Source organism: Eurosta solidaginis, chromosome 3, assembly GCF_040869045.1.
Source record: "Eurosta solidaginis isolate ZX-2024a chromosome 3, ASM4086904v1, whole genome shotgun sequence".
Taxonomy (NCBI): domain Eukaryota; kingdom Metazoa; phylum Arthropoda; class Insecta; order Diptera; family Tephritidae; genus Eurosta; species Eurosta solidaginis.
Window position 1 is genome coordinate 264,428,446 of NC_090321.1, and position 13,230 is coordinate 264,441,675.

Here is a 13,230-nt window from a genome sequence, read left to right on the forward strand (position 1 = left end):
CCAAACCTGAAAAAAAGACAATGAATTCAAATAAATTTAAACAATCATTAAAAATTAAGAACTTAATTCATACAGTAGAATTAAAACACAAAAAAATTGTTTTTAATTATAAAAATTAAATTTAAGTCCTACTTTAGAATTAGACTTTAGAATTTCATTTTTAATTTAGATCTAAACATAGATGTAGATTTAAATTTAGTTTAACAGTCTTAAACTTTTATTAAGATAAAATACATCACGTTTGGGACAGAAGAATTTGGCCAATTCTTCTTTTCCAAAGGGGGATGATGTAAGGCAACCCTTATGATAAGTGTTGAGTGACCATAACATCAATCATTAAATATTAACCACGTCAATTTTTTGACCACACCAATCACTCACCATGAGGGTTACCTTCATAAACGTCACTTCGAATGACGCCAATTAATTTCGCGCATTCAACTCGTCAAGAAGCAAAGTTTTCAGCAGCTCACATATATATATATATACATATATATTAAATTTTCTAAGTTTGTGAACATTTTTATATTCAACAAATAAAATATTTTAAAAAGAATATATTTAAAGAGTAAAGTTCATCAGTTTCTTGTTTTGGTATTAGAAGCAGTGTATGTGCGAGAAGTCTACGCAATTAATATTGTGTGCTTTACTTAAGTTGCGCTAAAGCGTTTGGGCGATAACCTGCGTCAACTACGACGCAAGAATAAAGATGACCACGATGGTCATCTTACATTTGACAGGCAACCCCTATTGTGAATTATTGTTGTGTTCCATAAGCATTGCTTGACCTTATGGTCACGCAACACTTACCGTAGGGTTACCTTACACTCCCACCCCATAGATCCATGAGGAGTTCGGGTCGCCAGAGCCTCGGTTGTTAATGTAACATGATTCGCCACGGATAGGTGAGGTTGACAATTGGGTTTGGAGACCTATGTATTGCGCTGGCAACCTGAAAAGATTGCGCTACACAGCTCTTTGAATCTGGTATTTTAGTCGCCTCTTACGACAGGCATATCTAACACGGGTATATTGTAACCCCCTAACCCGCTGGGGGTAATGTGGTGGTAAAATGGGTGTAAGTGATCCAATCCATCTATTGAAACCAGAAATACTCCGCCGGTTTTATCAGAATCCTTAAACAAAGATTAAATATTGTCTCACCCGTTGCAATTTTCTTAAAGCATTCTCTTAAAATTTATTTTTAGTATCTTTCATGAAATACATACTTATGATATACATATACGTTAAACTACTACAATACATTTATTTTAAATGGATTAAACTAGTTACCATTCATGGTAGCATCTTCATCGGATGAGATATCAATCATGCTTTCTACACGTGACGGTGACATCACATAAACGAAATGTTCCGTTGGTCCTGCGTCCGCAACTGGATTATTGTGTATAATATTAGTACCATCTGGTGGTGAGGGCGACGAATCAGTACTACAAAACTTATTAGCATGCTGCGAATCATCATTTGGCGGCATACCACCACATTCATTAACATTCTCCAATTCCAATTCAATATCACTAACTATACGCATGCAACGCATTTTCGCAAGCGATTGAAATTTAGTTGGCATGGCGCGCACCATGCGAGCCAAGCTCAAGAAAAATAATGTATTTGCATCGAGATCACGATTCGCTTGTAATATGGCTGAAATATCAACTTCAGCACGATCACTTGTTTTACGCGTCTTCGCTGGAGGTGGCTGAGTATTATTACTGCTATTATTATTGCTGCTATTGTTAGTATTATTTGCCGAAGCTTGAGTTGCGCTAAAACTCAAATTGATAGCTGTTGTTTGTGGTGAGGGTTGAACTCGACGTATTTTCGATATAAGTGGTGGATTGATACGCGTCGATGGCGCTGTACCTGTTGCTGCTGAAGTTAGATTATGGAATAAACCAATGGTTGGGGCGCTTAATTCCTTCTTGAATGTATCTGATGAAGCAAACAATTGTGGCTCAATAATAAGACAGCCAACATTGTTGGCCGCACTGCTTACTGGCATCAGTCCTGTAGGTTTTGGTACATTAGCCAACGGCGGTAAAGGAAATATTTGAGCCGGAGGCATATTTGTTGGACCCATTGTTGATATGGGACCTAAAATTGGTTTGTGTAATGGTTGTATTGGTGGCAATTGTACAGTAGGTAATGATGGAACTGGTAGCACAAGTGCGCCTGCGTTTGAGGTTACCGGTGGTGGTAAAACATTACAGTTTGTGAAAGCTGCAGCAACAGATGCAACTGCAGCAGCTATATTATTGCTACTTGGTGCCATGCAATTCATAGCAGTTGAGGTGCTGGGTGAGAAAGCGGTGCTGACATTGGCACTAGGTGCTGAGACTACACTTGAAGTGGGGAAATGTGCGGGTATTTGACTGGGAGTTGTTAAAGGTAGAGCTGTAACCGTTGTATTTGTTGTTGTATTAGTACAGATAGCCGGTGGAATTGTAGCTACAGCTGCTGGCTGGCTAACTGGATTAATTGTTGTACTTGTGGGCATTGCTATTGGTGGTGCTCCGGTATTAAATTTGATGTCATCCTCCGAAGAAGAATTTGTAGCTGCTTTAGTTAAAACTTGAAAACCAAAATCACATTCTGTATCTTCGTTATCCTCATTTGCTTTGTGACTGTTACTGCTGTTCGAATTACCGTTTGAGTGTCTAAAAAAAAATATGGTTAATAATTTTTAAAGCTTTAATACGTTCGAAGGGGTAGCTCTCATAGCAAACATACCTTCCAGGTCCCTGATAGGGTTTCAAAAAGTCCATATGATCGGCATGAGCCCAATACTGATATTTCTTTGACGTTTTTGTACCAATGCGAAATGAACGTAAATATTTGGTATAACTGTCGCGCAAATTCTTCCATTTTCGTTTAGACGCATCTGTGAAATATAGTCATAAAGAGTCTTATTTACGTTTTGTTACAAATAAACAAATTTAGCTATAATTCAGGACTTTGGGAATACGTACATATGTAAGATATAAATAAAATTACGCACATTACATAGCATGTTAGATTTAGAATATTACCGTCTAAACGATTGTAAGCAATTTACCAAAGCGCGATAACTGACAGTGGTGTTTACCCAAGATCCTACCAGCGGGTTAGGGGGTCAGAATATACCCGCGGTAGGTATGCCTGTCGTAAGAGGCGACTAAAATACCAGATTCAAGGAGCTGTGTAGCGCAACCCTTTCAGGATGCCAGCGCAATATATAGTTTCTCCCCTATCCGCGGCGAATCCTGTTTCACTAACAGACGAGGTTCTGGCGACCCCAACCTCCTCATGGAAATTGGGAGTGGGGAGGGAGGGATGGCCTGAAGGTTTAATGTGCCTTAATGGTGCTGCGTTACTAGAGCGTACCGGATCTGTATTCGGCAAAGGCCCATCACATCGATAACACTACCCAAAGTCATCGGGGAGCAACCTTATCGCCACAACAACAACCCCTCATGGAACTAGGGGGTGGGAAGGGGCGCCGGTATTGCCTGGAAGGTTTCATGTGCTCATATTAATCGTTCCCGAGATAGCCGAGCATAACCTTCGGAGAGTCTTTATCGTTAATACAACAACAACAACACCAAGGGGTTTACGCCGATCACTTTTTCGGCGGCGGCGGCGTAGGATCCATAGTATACAGCCGGCGTATTTACTTTTAAGGCCTTCATTCTCTTATTTAAAAGAGTATATTTAGGAAAGGTGTTGTTTATATGTATTTAGGAAAATCGACCTTTTGACAATTTCGGATCTCCCATGGAAAACGGTTCTATATACGGCATCCGGTGTTTTTGCCACGACCAATGGCTGGCACTTCAATGCAACGGTTCTCAATTTCTTGCGGACGGTTTAAAAAATTTCATCCTAGGAGTACCTAACTGCGTAGGCTTGGAACCTAACCCCGATCCTAGTGACTGGTACTGCTGCGCCTGCCGAAAAAAATACGAATACTTAAAATGATCAGATGCTTGTCTGTACGCGTTGCGCTAAGCGAGGTTTCACCGAACGATATCTCGATATAGTCGCCAAGCCTAAATAAAGACCAGTTTGCAACTGCTACAACAACAACAACCAGTTTGCAATACTGATTATTGGAGTGATTCAACAGTTTAGCGATTCGGACGTTATCAGAATGTTTCAAGTAAGCGGAGTTTCCCTAAATTCGTTACAATATACTATAATTCGCCTTCATTTGTTGTTTTCCTTACATACGTACGTGGGTGTATTAACCAAAAAAAATATTTGTTCTTAAAAGATTTATCTGCATAAAATCTTAATTATTTACATGATCATTTTTGGTTTTGAAAATGAGCCAAATCGGATGATAACCACGTCCACTTTTTATATATATAACATTTTGGAAAACACAAACCACCTGATTATTTAGTAAATAATACACCTAGAATGTTGAAATTTGACGTGAGACTCTTGATAAAAATTTGAAAACAATTTTGAAAATGGGCGTGGCACTGCCCACTTGTGATAAAATCAATTTTACAAATAATCATAAATCAAAAGTCGTTAAACCTACCATAACCGAATTCGGCAGAGAGGTTCCCTTTACTATAAGGAATGCTTTGAAGGAAAATTAACGAAATCGGGTAAGGATCACGCCCACTTTTATATAAAAGATTTTTAAAGGGTCGTGGACGAATAAAATAAGCTATATATTTGCAAAAAAGAGCTTTATATCAATGGTATTTCAATTCCCAAGTGTATTTATAACAATAAATAGGAAAAACTTCAAATCTAAAAAAAATGGGCGTGGCACCGCCCCTTATATGACGTAAGAAATTTTCTGTTTCGGGAGCCATAACTCAAAGAAAAATTAACAGGTCGTAATGAAATTTGGTACACAAATTTTCCCTATAGCACAAAATATTTGTAGTGTAGCGTCATGTAGTGCCAACCAACTAAAAACTAAAAATAAAACTAAAATAGCTGGCATCACCCCCACATGCAAACATGCATGTATGCACTTGGTGTTACTGGGTGAAAGAGTCGAATGACGGAGAGAATTCTGATTGGCTGAATCTTCCGTTACTCGACTCTATCACGCCACTGCATCATGCGATTTTACCGCTATGCACTTTTGGCATAGCGGCAGGGCCGCTTTGAAGCGTCAGCATTTTTCTACAGTTTTGAGTTTGAATTGAGCCGGCCGCCGCGCTACACGCGCAATCGGAAAATATTAAAACAAAAAACTGGAAAAATTGTAACCAAAGTTAAAGACTAGAAAAATGCTGACGCTTCAAAGCGGCCCTGCCGCTATGCCAAAAGTGCATAGCGGTAAAATCGCATGATGCAGTGGCGTGATAGAGTCGGGTAACGGAAGATTCAGCCAATCAGAATTCTCTCCGTCATTCGACTCTTTCACCCAGTAACACCAAGTGCATACATGCATGGTTGCATGTGGGGGTGATGCCAGCTATTTTAGTTTTTAGTTTTATTTTTAGTTGGCTGGCACTACATGACGCTACAGTAGAAAAAATGGTCGAGATTGGTTAAAGCCCACGCCCACTTTTATATAAAAGATTTTTAACGACCAAAATAATAAGCTATATCTTAGCTAAAAAAAACTTTGTATCAATAGATTTTACTTTCTAAATTGAATTATAACATTAAATTGGAAAACACAAAAATTTTTGAAAATGGGCCTGGCACCGCCCCTTTAATAACTAAGCAATTTTCTATGTTTCGGGAGCCATAACTCGAAGAAAAATTAACGTATCGTACTGAATTTGTGTGCACATATTTTCCTTATAGCAGAAAATATTTCTAGTAAAAATGGACGGGATCGGTTAAAGACCACGGCAACTTAGATATAAAACAAGTTTAAAAGGGTCGTTGACTAGAATAATAAGCTATAACTTAGCAAAAAATAGTTTTGAATCAATGATATTTCACTTATCAAGTTTTATTGTAAGAGGAAATGGGGAAATTTTTTTATCTGAAATGAAATGTACAATTGAAGCTCACGCAGAGTATATAATGTTCGATTACGTTGGGGTAGGATCATGCGGTCCAGTTGTTTCATACTGGAGTACTTATCATTATACTCCACTGTAATGCAGCAATGGACCAACTCATGTTTCTACACGAACATATTGTAACCCGATCATTGATCGTTTTTAACTAGGGATGCACCTTAACGTTAAGCTAATCGTTTATAAAAAAATTTCCACCGTTTCCGTTGAAACACTTCGAAATATTATCGATAAAGAAATTTCAAGATAAATTGTATCTCTTTTTTAACCGAAACGAAAAGCTTTCGTTAACGTTAAAAACGTTAACAAAAACGTGATACTTTATGTTTGAATTGTGCTGGCAATGCTATAGCCATGGTGAAGCCGTAAGGTGGTAACAGCGAGCGGACATACACACAAACTCCGTGTAATTTGTTTGTGTAATTCGTTGGTGGTAATGTCAAAAATACTCTGAGAAATGTTCGTACTGTCAAAATTCATGAGAAAAGTTGCAATCAGCTTGGCTAATGCTTTCACCTTAATGACTCCACCATCAATCAGCTTTGCCAGCATAGTTTGAAATTAATAATCAACATAAACGACTTGATTTCGTATTGATATGGCAGAAAACGAAACAAAATCATTTCGTTAATTTGACGTTCTTAATGTTAATTATCGTAACGAAATGATATCGGTTCCTTGGTTAAGCATGCCTGTTTTTAACGATTGTAATCACTACACGATGTTTATTGGAATAAAACCAGCTATTTTAAATTTGGGGTTTTTACACTCGGACCTTATATATATTCCATGTAGGTACTCCATGAATTACTCTGAGGTAATGCTGAGCTGGAGTATATGGTCCAGTCCTAGGGCATCGCAATGTTAATTGGACCATATTTTTTGTATGAATGATGGTTAATTTTGGAGCACTCGCTTGGTCCATAGCGAGTACTCCATACATGCATGAATGGTTAGGTTGAACTGGCCGGTTCATGAGGACCTCACATAGACTGATTGAGTCCGTAGCGTTACCAGAAGTTTGTTTTAACGACCAAACTGAAAAACACTATCAAAAACCAGGACCTATGTTATAAAATAACTCCGTCCTCTTGGCAAATACTATAAGCTTCCTAGGACTTAAGCCACTTGCTGCTTCTAGACACCACTGCTTCTGACAGCTGTATCACTGGAGCTGGAGTCTTAGCCTGGCAAGTGCAGGGCACGAGCACAGAACGTGCTCGATCAGTTCCTCCTCCAACCCGCACTTCCTACATCTGCTATCAATTTAAAGGCATGTGACGCCAGAAGGGAGTGTCCAGTCAGAATACCCGTCTTGAGTCTACAGTCCTCTCTTTTTAATGATAGAAGCAACTTTGCTAGTCTAAGGTTGTAAGACCTACACATAATCCTCGAAACTTTACAGCCCCGCGCTTGAACCCACGCCTTTCCCGCTTGGTCGATCATGTGCACCTCTCGCCTTCGCTTAATCTCGCCCAGTCTAATTGGGACGTCTATGGAGCACGCTTCAAGGGATGCGCCCTTTTTAGCTAGTTCGTCCGCCTTTTCATTCCCATCTATTCCCATATGCCCTGGGACCCATATAGATGTATGCTTCTCCCTGTCCCGGTTCTGTCCAGAGACTGCTTACACTCTAACACGCATTTAGATGCTGCGCTATGCGAGATTATTGCCTTAATTGCTGCTTGACTGTCAATATAAAAGTTAACACGGTTGCAGCTTAAGCTATTCTCTTCCAGGGTTTCTACTGCTTTGATTACGGCTAATATTTCCGCTTGGAAAACGCCACAGTAATCCGGCAGCCTGTAGGATCTGAGGATGTATCGCCTCGTCCGCCATTTGCGCACCCTTGCGCCAACCGTCCACCTCTGTTGTGGCCTTAAGATCTCCCTCGAAGCGCAGATAGGGAATCAGGTAGTATGTTCGTCTAGTGATTGATGACGCTATACTACTATGGCCATATGGTCGGCGCTCAAGCTGCCCTGAGGCACCGAGCCTGGTTGCGGTTGTTAATGCTTTGTTCTTTGCTACCAGGTCTACAGGTGGAATGTGCAGAATGGCATACAGTGCAGCCGTCGGAGTTGTTTTCAGGGCTCCCGTAATGCTAAGCATCGATAGTCTGCATACCCCCTCTAATTTTTTGAGGTATGTTGTTTTTTGTGTGACTTTCCACCAAACAAGAACTCCATAGTATAGAATAGGACTTACAATCGCTGTAAAAACCCAATGAGAATGAGAGGGCGATAGGCCCCACGTACATCCCAGCATTCTTTTACATGCATAGAGTGCTGTTGAGGCCTTCTTGACCCTCTCCTCCTCGTTAAGCTTCCATGACAGCTTACTGTCTAGGATGATTCCTAGATATTTTGTGCAAGGTTTCTCCCGTAAGGTCACCCTCCTAACTCAGGCGTGGTCCAATTTGGGACCTTGTACCTCTTTGTAAACAAGATCATATCCGTCTTCTCCGCATTGACTTTCAACCCGACATTAGATGCCCAGGTATGAATATCCCGAAGCGCCCGATCCATCAAAGAACTAATCGTTGGAAGGCACTTTCCACTTATGACAAGGTCATCTGCGTAAGCCGTAAGTTTTACGGGTCCCTCATCGAATCGCCTGAGCAGTTGGTTGATGACCAGCGTCCACAGCAGAGGTGATAGCACCCCTCCCTGCGGCGTACCCCTGTACACTGATTTCGTGGCCTCGTACAATCCCCATTGTGATGTAATCTTTCTGCAATTTAACATGCAGCCGATCCATCTGATTAAGGCAGGATGTACTTTAATGTAATTAAGGCCATCCATAATCGCCCATTTTGCAACATTATTGAAAGCCCCGGCAATGTCAAAGAAGACTCCTAGAGCATACTCCTTATATTCCAGGGATTTCTCTATGCTTATTACCACCCTATGCAATGCGGTGTCTACCGACTTGCGTTTGGTGTTTGTGGAGAGCAGCTTTTCATCCACGTTGGACTTTATGTACACATCTATCAGCCTCTCAAAGGTTTTGAGCAGAAATGATGTTAAGATAATGGGTCTATAGTCTTTGGGATACACGTGACCGATCTTCCCCGCTTTTGGTAGGAAAGCTACACGAGCAGTTCTCCAAGAGTGCGGTACATGATTCAGCCTTATGCACCCTTCGAATATTATTTTAAGCTATTCCACGACCGCCATACTTGAAACTTGTAGCATGGCCGGGAATATACCGTCTGGGCCCGGCGATTTAAACTTAGAAAACGTTTTCACTGCCCATTCTATCTTGACATCGGTCACCAAGCCCGGCACTACTAGCTCCGTGCTCGAAGTGTGAGTGATGTCTGCTGGCTCTTCTAAACCGTCTCCCGATGGGAAATGTGTGTCGAGAAGCACCTCAAGCGATTCCTCACTATTACGTGACCATTCCCCGTTCACTTTCTTTATTAGTCCCTGGACTATGTTTCCTTTTGCTAGGACTTTTCAACCGTGCTGTTTCGCTGGAGCACTATGTCCGTACAGAAAGTTTTCCATGAGTTTCTCTTCGCCCTGGTAATTTCACGCTTGTAGATCCCTGTATTCGTCCCGACACGCTTCGCTTTCCGCGGTCTTTGCGAGCTTAAACATTTCTTTTACCTGTCTTCTTAGAAGACTCAGCTCATTGCTCCACCATGGCGGCTTTGCTTTTCCTCTGAATCTTTCGAATTCATTCGACTCCTCCAGTTCCTATACATTAGCAACCTCTTTGGGTTGTCCCAATTTTGTTTCTGGAATTTAGTCCAGTTAGTTGACCTAGGGTTTCTAAAGGTTCCTCCCTTCTCTACCCTCTTTAGGGGGATGCTGAAGCTGATATACGCATGGTCGGAGAAGGATGGTCTATCAAGAACCATCCAATCATACCTTGATATATCACGCTCGGAGCTCCATGTAATATCCAGAACATTGCTGGATGTTGGACCAATGTATGTAGGGACATTTCCCCTGTTGGCTATCTGCAAATTGGTTTGCAGGATGTAACAAAATAGAGATTCGCCTCTCTCGTTCGTATCTGCTCCTCCCCACGCATTATGGTGCGCATTTGCATATGCGCCTATGAGCAACCGCCCTTTGCGCCCTTCCTCCTGTACTAGCGTTTTGCACTCCATCGGTGGAACCTCCGCAGCATGGGCCATGTAGCAGGACGCCGGGATAAATGCCTGCTTATTCTTTTGCTCAACGGCAACCGATACGAGATCCTCAGTGGTGTAATTAGGCAGCATATATGAATGCAGCTGTTTCCTTACCATTACTACAGCTCGCACCCGTCCTTCCGTTTGCGCGTAGTAAACGCCAAACCCGCGCGCGCTAAGTCCAGAAACCTTTCCTCCCGATGAGAGCCACGGCTCCTGGATCAGCGCCACGGCTCCTGGATCAGCGCCACGGCTCCTGGATCAGCGCCACGGCTCCTGGATCAGCGCCACGTCAAGCGAACCCTCCTCACGGGTTAGGAGGAGTTCGCTCGACGCCACTTTACTGTGTTGGAGGTTTATCTGTAGGACTCGCAGCACCATTGGGCTGTTTGTCTCACTCCAGCAGCTTCGTCTTGACGTCGTCGTCCTCCCCTTGCCCATTTGGTTTAGAGTATTCGAGGCCCCCTTCAGCCTCTCGTGACTGTTGAGCCGGGTGTTCCTCTGTGCGAGTCACAGCACCATTTAGCGGTTGGTCCTCTTCTAGCACGTTCGTGGTAACGTCGGGGACCTCCACCTGTCTTTTTTCCCTTAGGCTTTTGAAGTCCTTCTCGACTTCGCCCACCTCTAGCGTGTTAGGGTTTTTATCCTCCGGACTTCTTTTCCTGAGTCGCATGTAAATTTTGCCAGTGCCAAATGACATTTTGCCAAGCTGCGTGTACAAAATATCCTCCGCCTGCTTGTTTATTTGGAAGATGTAGAACTGACCATCCTCGGTAGGCCGAGATACAGCAAGTACCTTCCAATCCTGTGTCGGTATGTTCGGATTCTGATTCTGCAGAAGTCGCAGTGTATCCTCCGACTTCATCACGCATGGTATCCATACCTTAACTTTTGGTACCGTGGGAATTTGCGCTTTAACCACCACCTCAAACCGCGCTTTCGTGCCTTGCCTTTGGAGGTTTGGAACCACTTCCTCCAGCCACCGCAAGCTCGCGATATTGTCGCACGCTATCATCTTCACACCATTATACCATCCCCCCAAATCAAAGGTTGGAAGGGGCTTACTTGGTTGTTCCCGCATCATCTTAAGCATTAAGCTAATAAGCTCCCTTTCCACAGATCTCCACCTTTCAGTAGTCATTTGTCCGAAAGGACTGCTACGATGAACCAGCGCCACAGTCAGTGACTGCTTTGCCACATCACTCATCTTCTCGGGAAAAGCAGAAGTCTTAGTGTTATCTCCCTTTGGCACCTCCGAGAAAGCCGGAGTCTTAGCGTTAACTCCCTTTAGCGCCTCCGAGAAAGCCGGAGTCTTAGCGTTATCTCCCTTTGGCTTATCTCCTACTTCCTTAATTGGAACTTCCCTCTGACTCGCAGCTTTCGAGGTAGTTGCTACCTCGCTATTGCAGCCCATCTGTCTTACAGCTTTGGGCCTACTTGTCTTGTCTATGCGACTGCCCTGCCTCGCGGCTCTAGGAATGGGTCCTTTCTGCCTCTTGAAAGCAGGCTTGTCGCCTTCCGCCGAACGTTGCCTCTTCGTTCTGCCATTCGACGCTTCTTCCTCCTCGTACCGGTTGCAGAACCGAGGGTTTCTCGCAGCAAACCTTTTGAACTGCCTTCGACCTACTTCTACCGCTTCATGGGCCCATTCCAACCGCTCGATCTCCACTTCTGTTGGGTCGACCACTGTTCCCAAGCGTTGTACAATTCTTAGTGCTGCACGGTACTGCGAGAGAGCTCTTTTACTTCCTCTGCTCCGTACCCTTCTCCACTCTTCTACTTCGTTTTCATTTGTGTGCTTCTACACGGAGTTCATTGAATCAGCACTACTCTCGCTCCCGAGTCCGACCCATCGCTTAATTCGTATTTGTCGTCCTTGGATTGGGACTCAGTCCTCTTTACATCGTCCTTATTACAATTAGGTAATGAGCCGTTAATCTTGGTCGTACGACCACCTGCCCGACAAGGCGGGCTCAGCGGTCCAGTATCATATACGGGGAAAGAACCGTCCGCCACAGCAGCGCCCCTTACTGTGGTAAGGCCCCCTGGCTGCAAATCGTCCAATAGGCACGGTCCGCATAACACCCTGGATTAGGGGGTTCGCAGTTCTTGGTCACCGACATCCCGCCGCCCTCCTATGAGGCGAAACGGCGCCTTATATTTGGGCGCTATGGAGTTCGGCTAAGCCCTCACACCAACGACAAGGTGCCTACCCTACTGAGAGATGCATGCATGGAGTACTCGTAATTTTTGCATGGCTTTGTGTTTACGTATATATCTGTCCTATTACAATAATTAGTCGACCCCTTTGTGTTTACGTCGACTTTAAATAAATTAAATAAAATAAATATGTATGTGAGCAAGTATTTTTCTTTTTTCGTGAGAATGTTTATAAGAGTGCTTCGTGAAATTTTATATGTGAAAGGACAAGTCGCAAATTGCGTGATTTTGGTGATGTTACTGTCATACATAAGAGCTGTGTTTTTTTTGCACGTATACGTTTATGTGTGCGCGTAACAAAAATACGCTTATCCTCGCTTAGATAATGCTTAGGAGCCAACCTAGCGGCAGTGGTTAAATAATTATGTACAGAATAGGGTGTACCTAAAATCGGAGATACAAACCTCTGGTGGCCACAATGTATAACATAAAGCTGAATCGGTTGCGATGAATAGTGGTTACACCATTTTTAGAGGTGAAACATTGACACATATTTCAGTTACATCTGAGTATAATGCGTATTCAGGGCTGTTATGGAATCCAATTGTTGTCGGAACTGGATTTAAAAACGACAAAAAAATTACTTTGGTGTCACGAAATCCAATGTTACCGGTTTAATATTCGAAATGGAATTAGTAGCTATCATCCGGTGGCAAAATCTTGAGCCAGATAAATAATTTTGCATGTAAATGCAACTACAACGATTTGAGCCAGATAAATCCAGATAGAAGCCTGGTTCAATTTGTGAGCCAGATAATTTGTTAATTACTTCTTTTTAGGTTGGCAACGCGGCCTTTAATATACCTACTTTTTCAAAAATATATGTCGCTGCTTAGCCTTTCGCCGTATGAGTTAAAT

At 42.6% G+C, this 13,230-nt stretch overlaps 2 protein-coding genes and 1 long non-coding RNA gene across 15 annotated transcripts in view; 1 reads left to right on the forward strand and 2 right to left on the reverse strand.

Annotated features, from left to right (window-relative positions):
- Positions 1–13,230, forward strand: part of LOC137245498 (cyclic GMP-AMP synthase-like receptor) — a 134,148-nt gene that overhangs the window by 26,398 nt on the left and 94,520 nt on the right. The window lies entirely within an intron of this gene.
- Positions 1–13,230, reverse strand: part of LOC137245503 (uncharacterized) — a 359,413-nt gene that overhangs the window by 8,580 nt on the left and 337,603 nt on the right. Inside the window, exon 2 of the long non-coding RNA XR_010951335.1 lies at positions 732–827. This is a non-coding gene — a long non-coding RNA (uncharacterized lncRNA). The remainder of the gene's footprint in view (positions 1–731; positions 828–13,230) is intronic.
- Positions 1,188–13,230, reverse strand: part of LOC137245495 (uncharacterized) — a 45,147-nt gene continuing 33,104 nt past the window's right edge. For 11 of the 13 annotated variants that reach the window (XM_067776270.1, XM_067776277.1, XM_067776274.1 and 8 more), the window contains 2 exons: positions 2,752–2,902; positions 1,188–2,678 (listed from right to left, as the gene is read on the reverse strand). In XM_067776270.1, the coding sequence (XP_067632371.1) occupies positions 1,286–2,678; positions 2,752–2,902 (1,544 nt within the window). In that variant the 3' untranslated portion in view covers positions 1,188–1,285. Of the gene's footprint in view, positions 2,679–2,751; positions 2,903–2,990; positions 3,092–12,776; positions 12,897–13,230 lie in introns of those variants that run through there. The other 2 variants (XM_067776271.1, XM_067776273.1) reach the window with 2 other exon arrangements.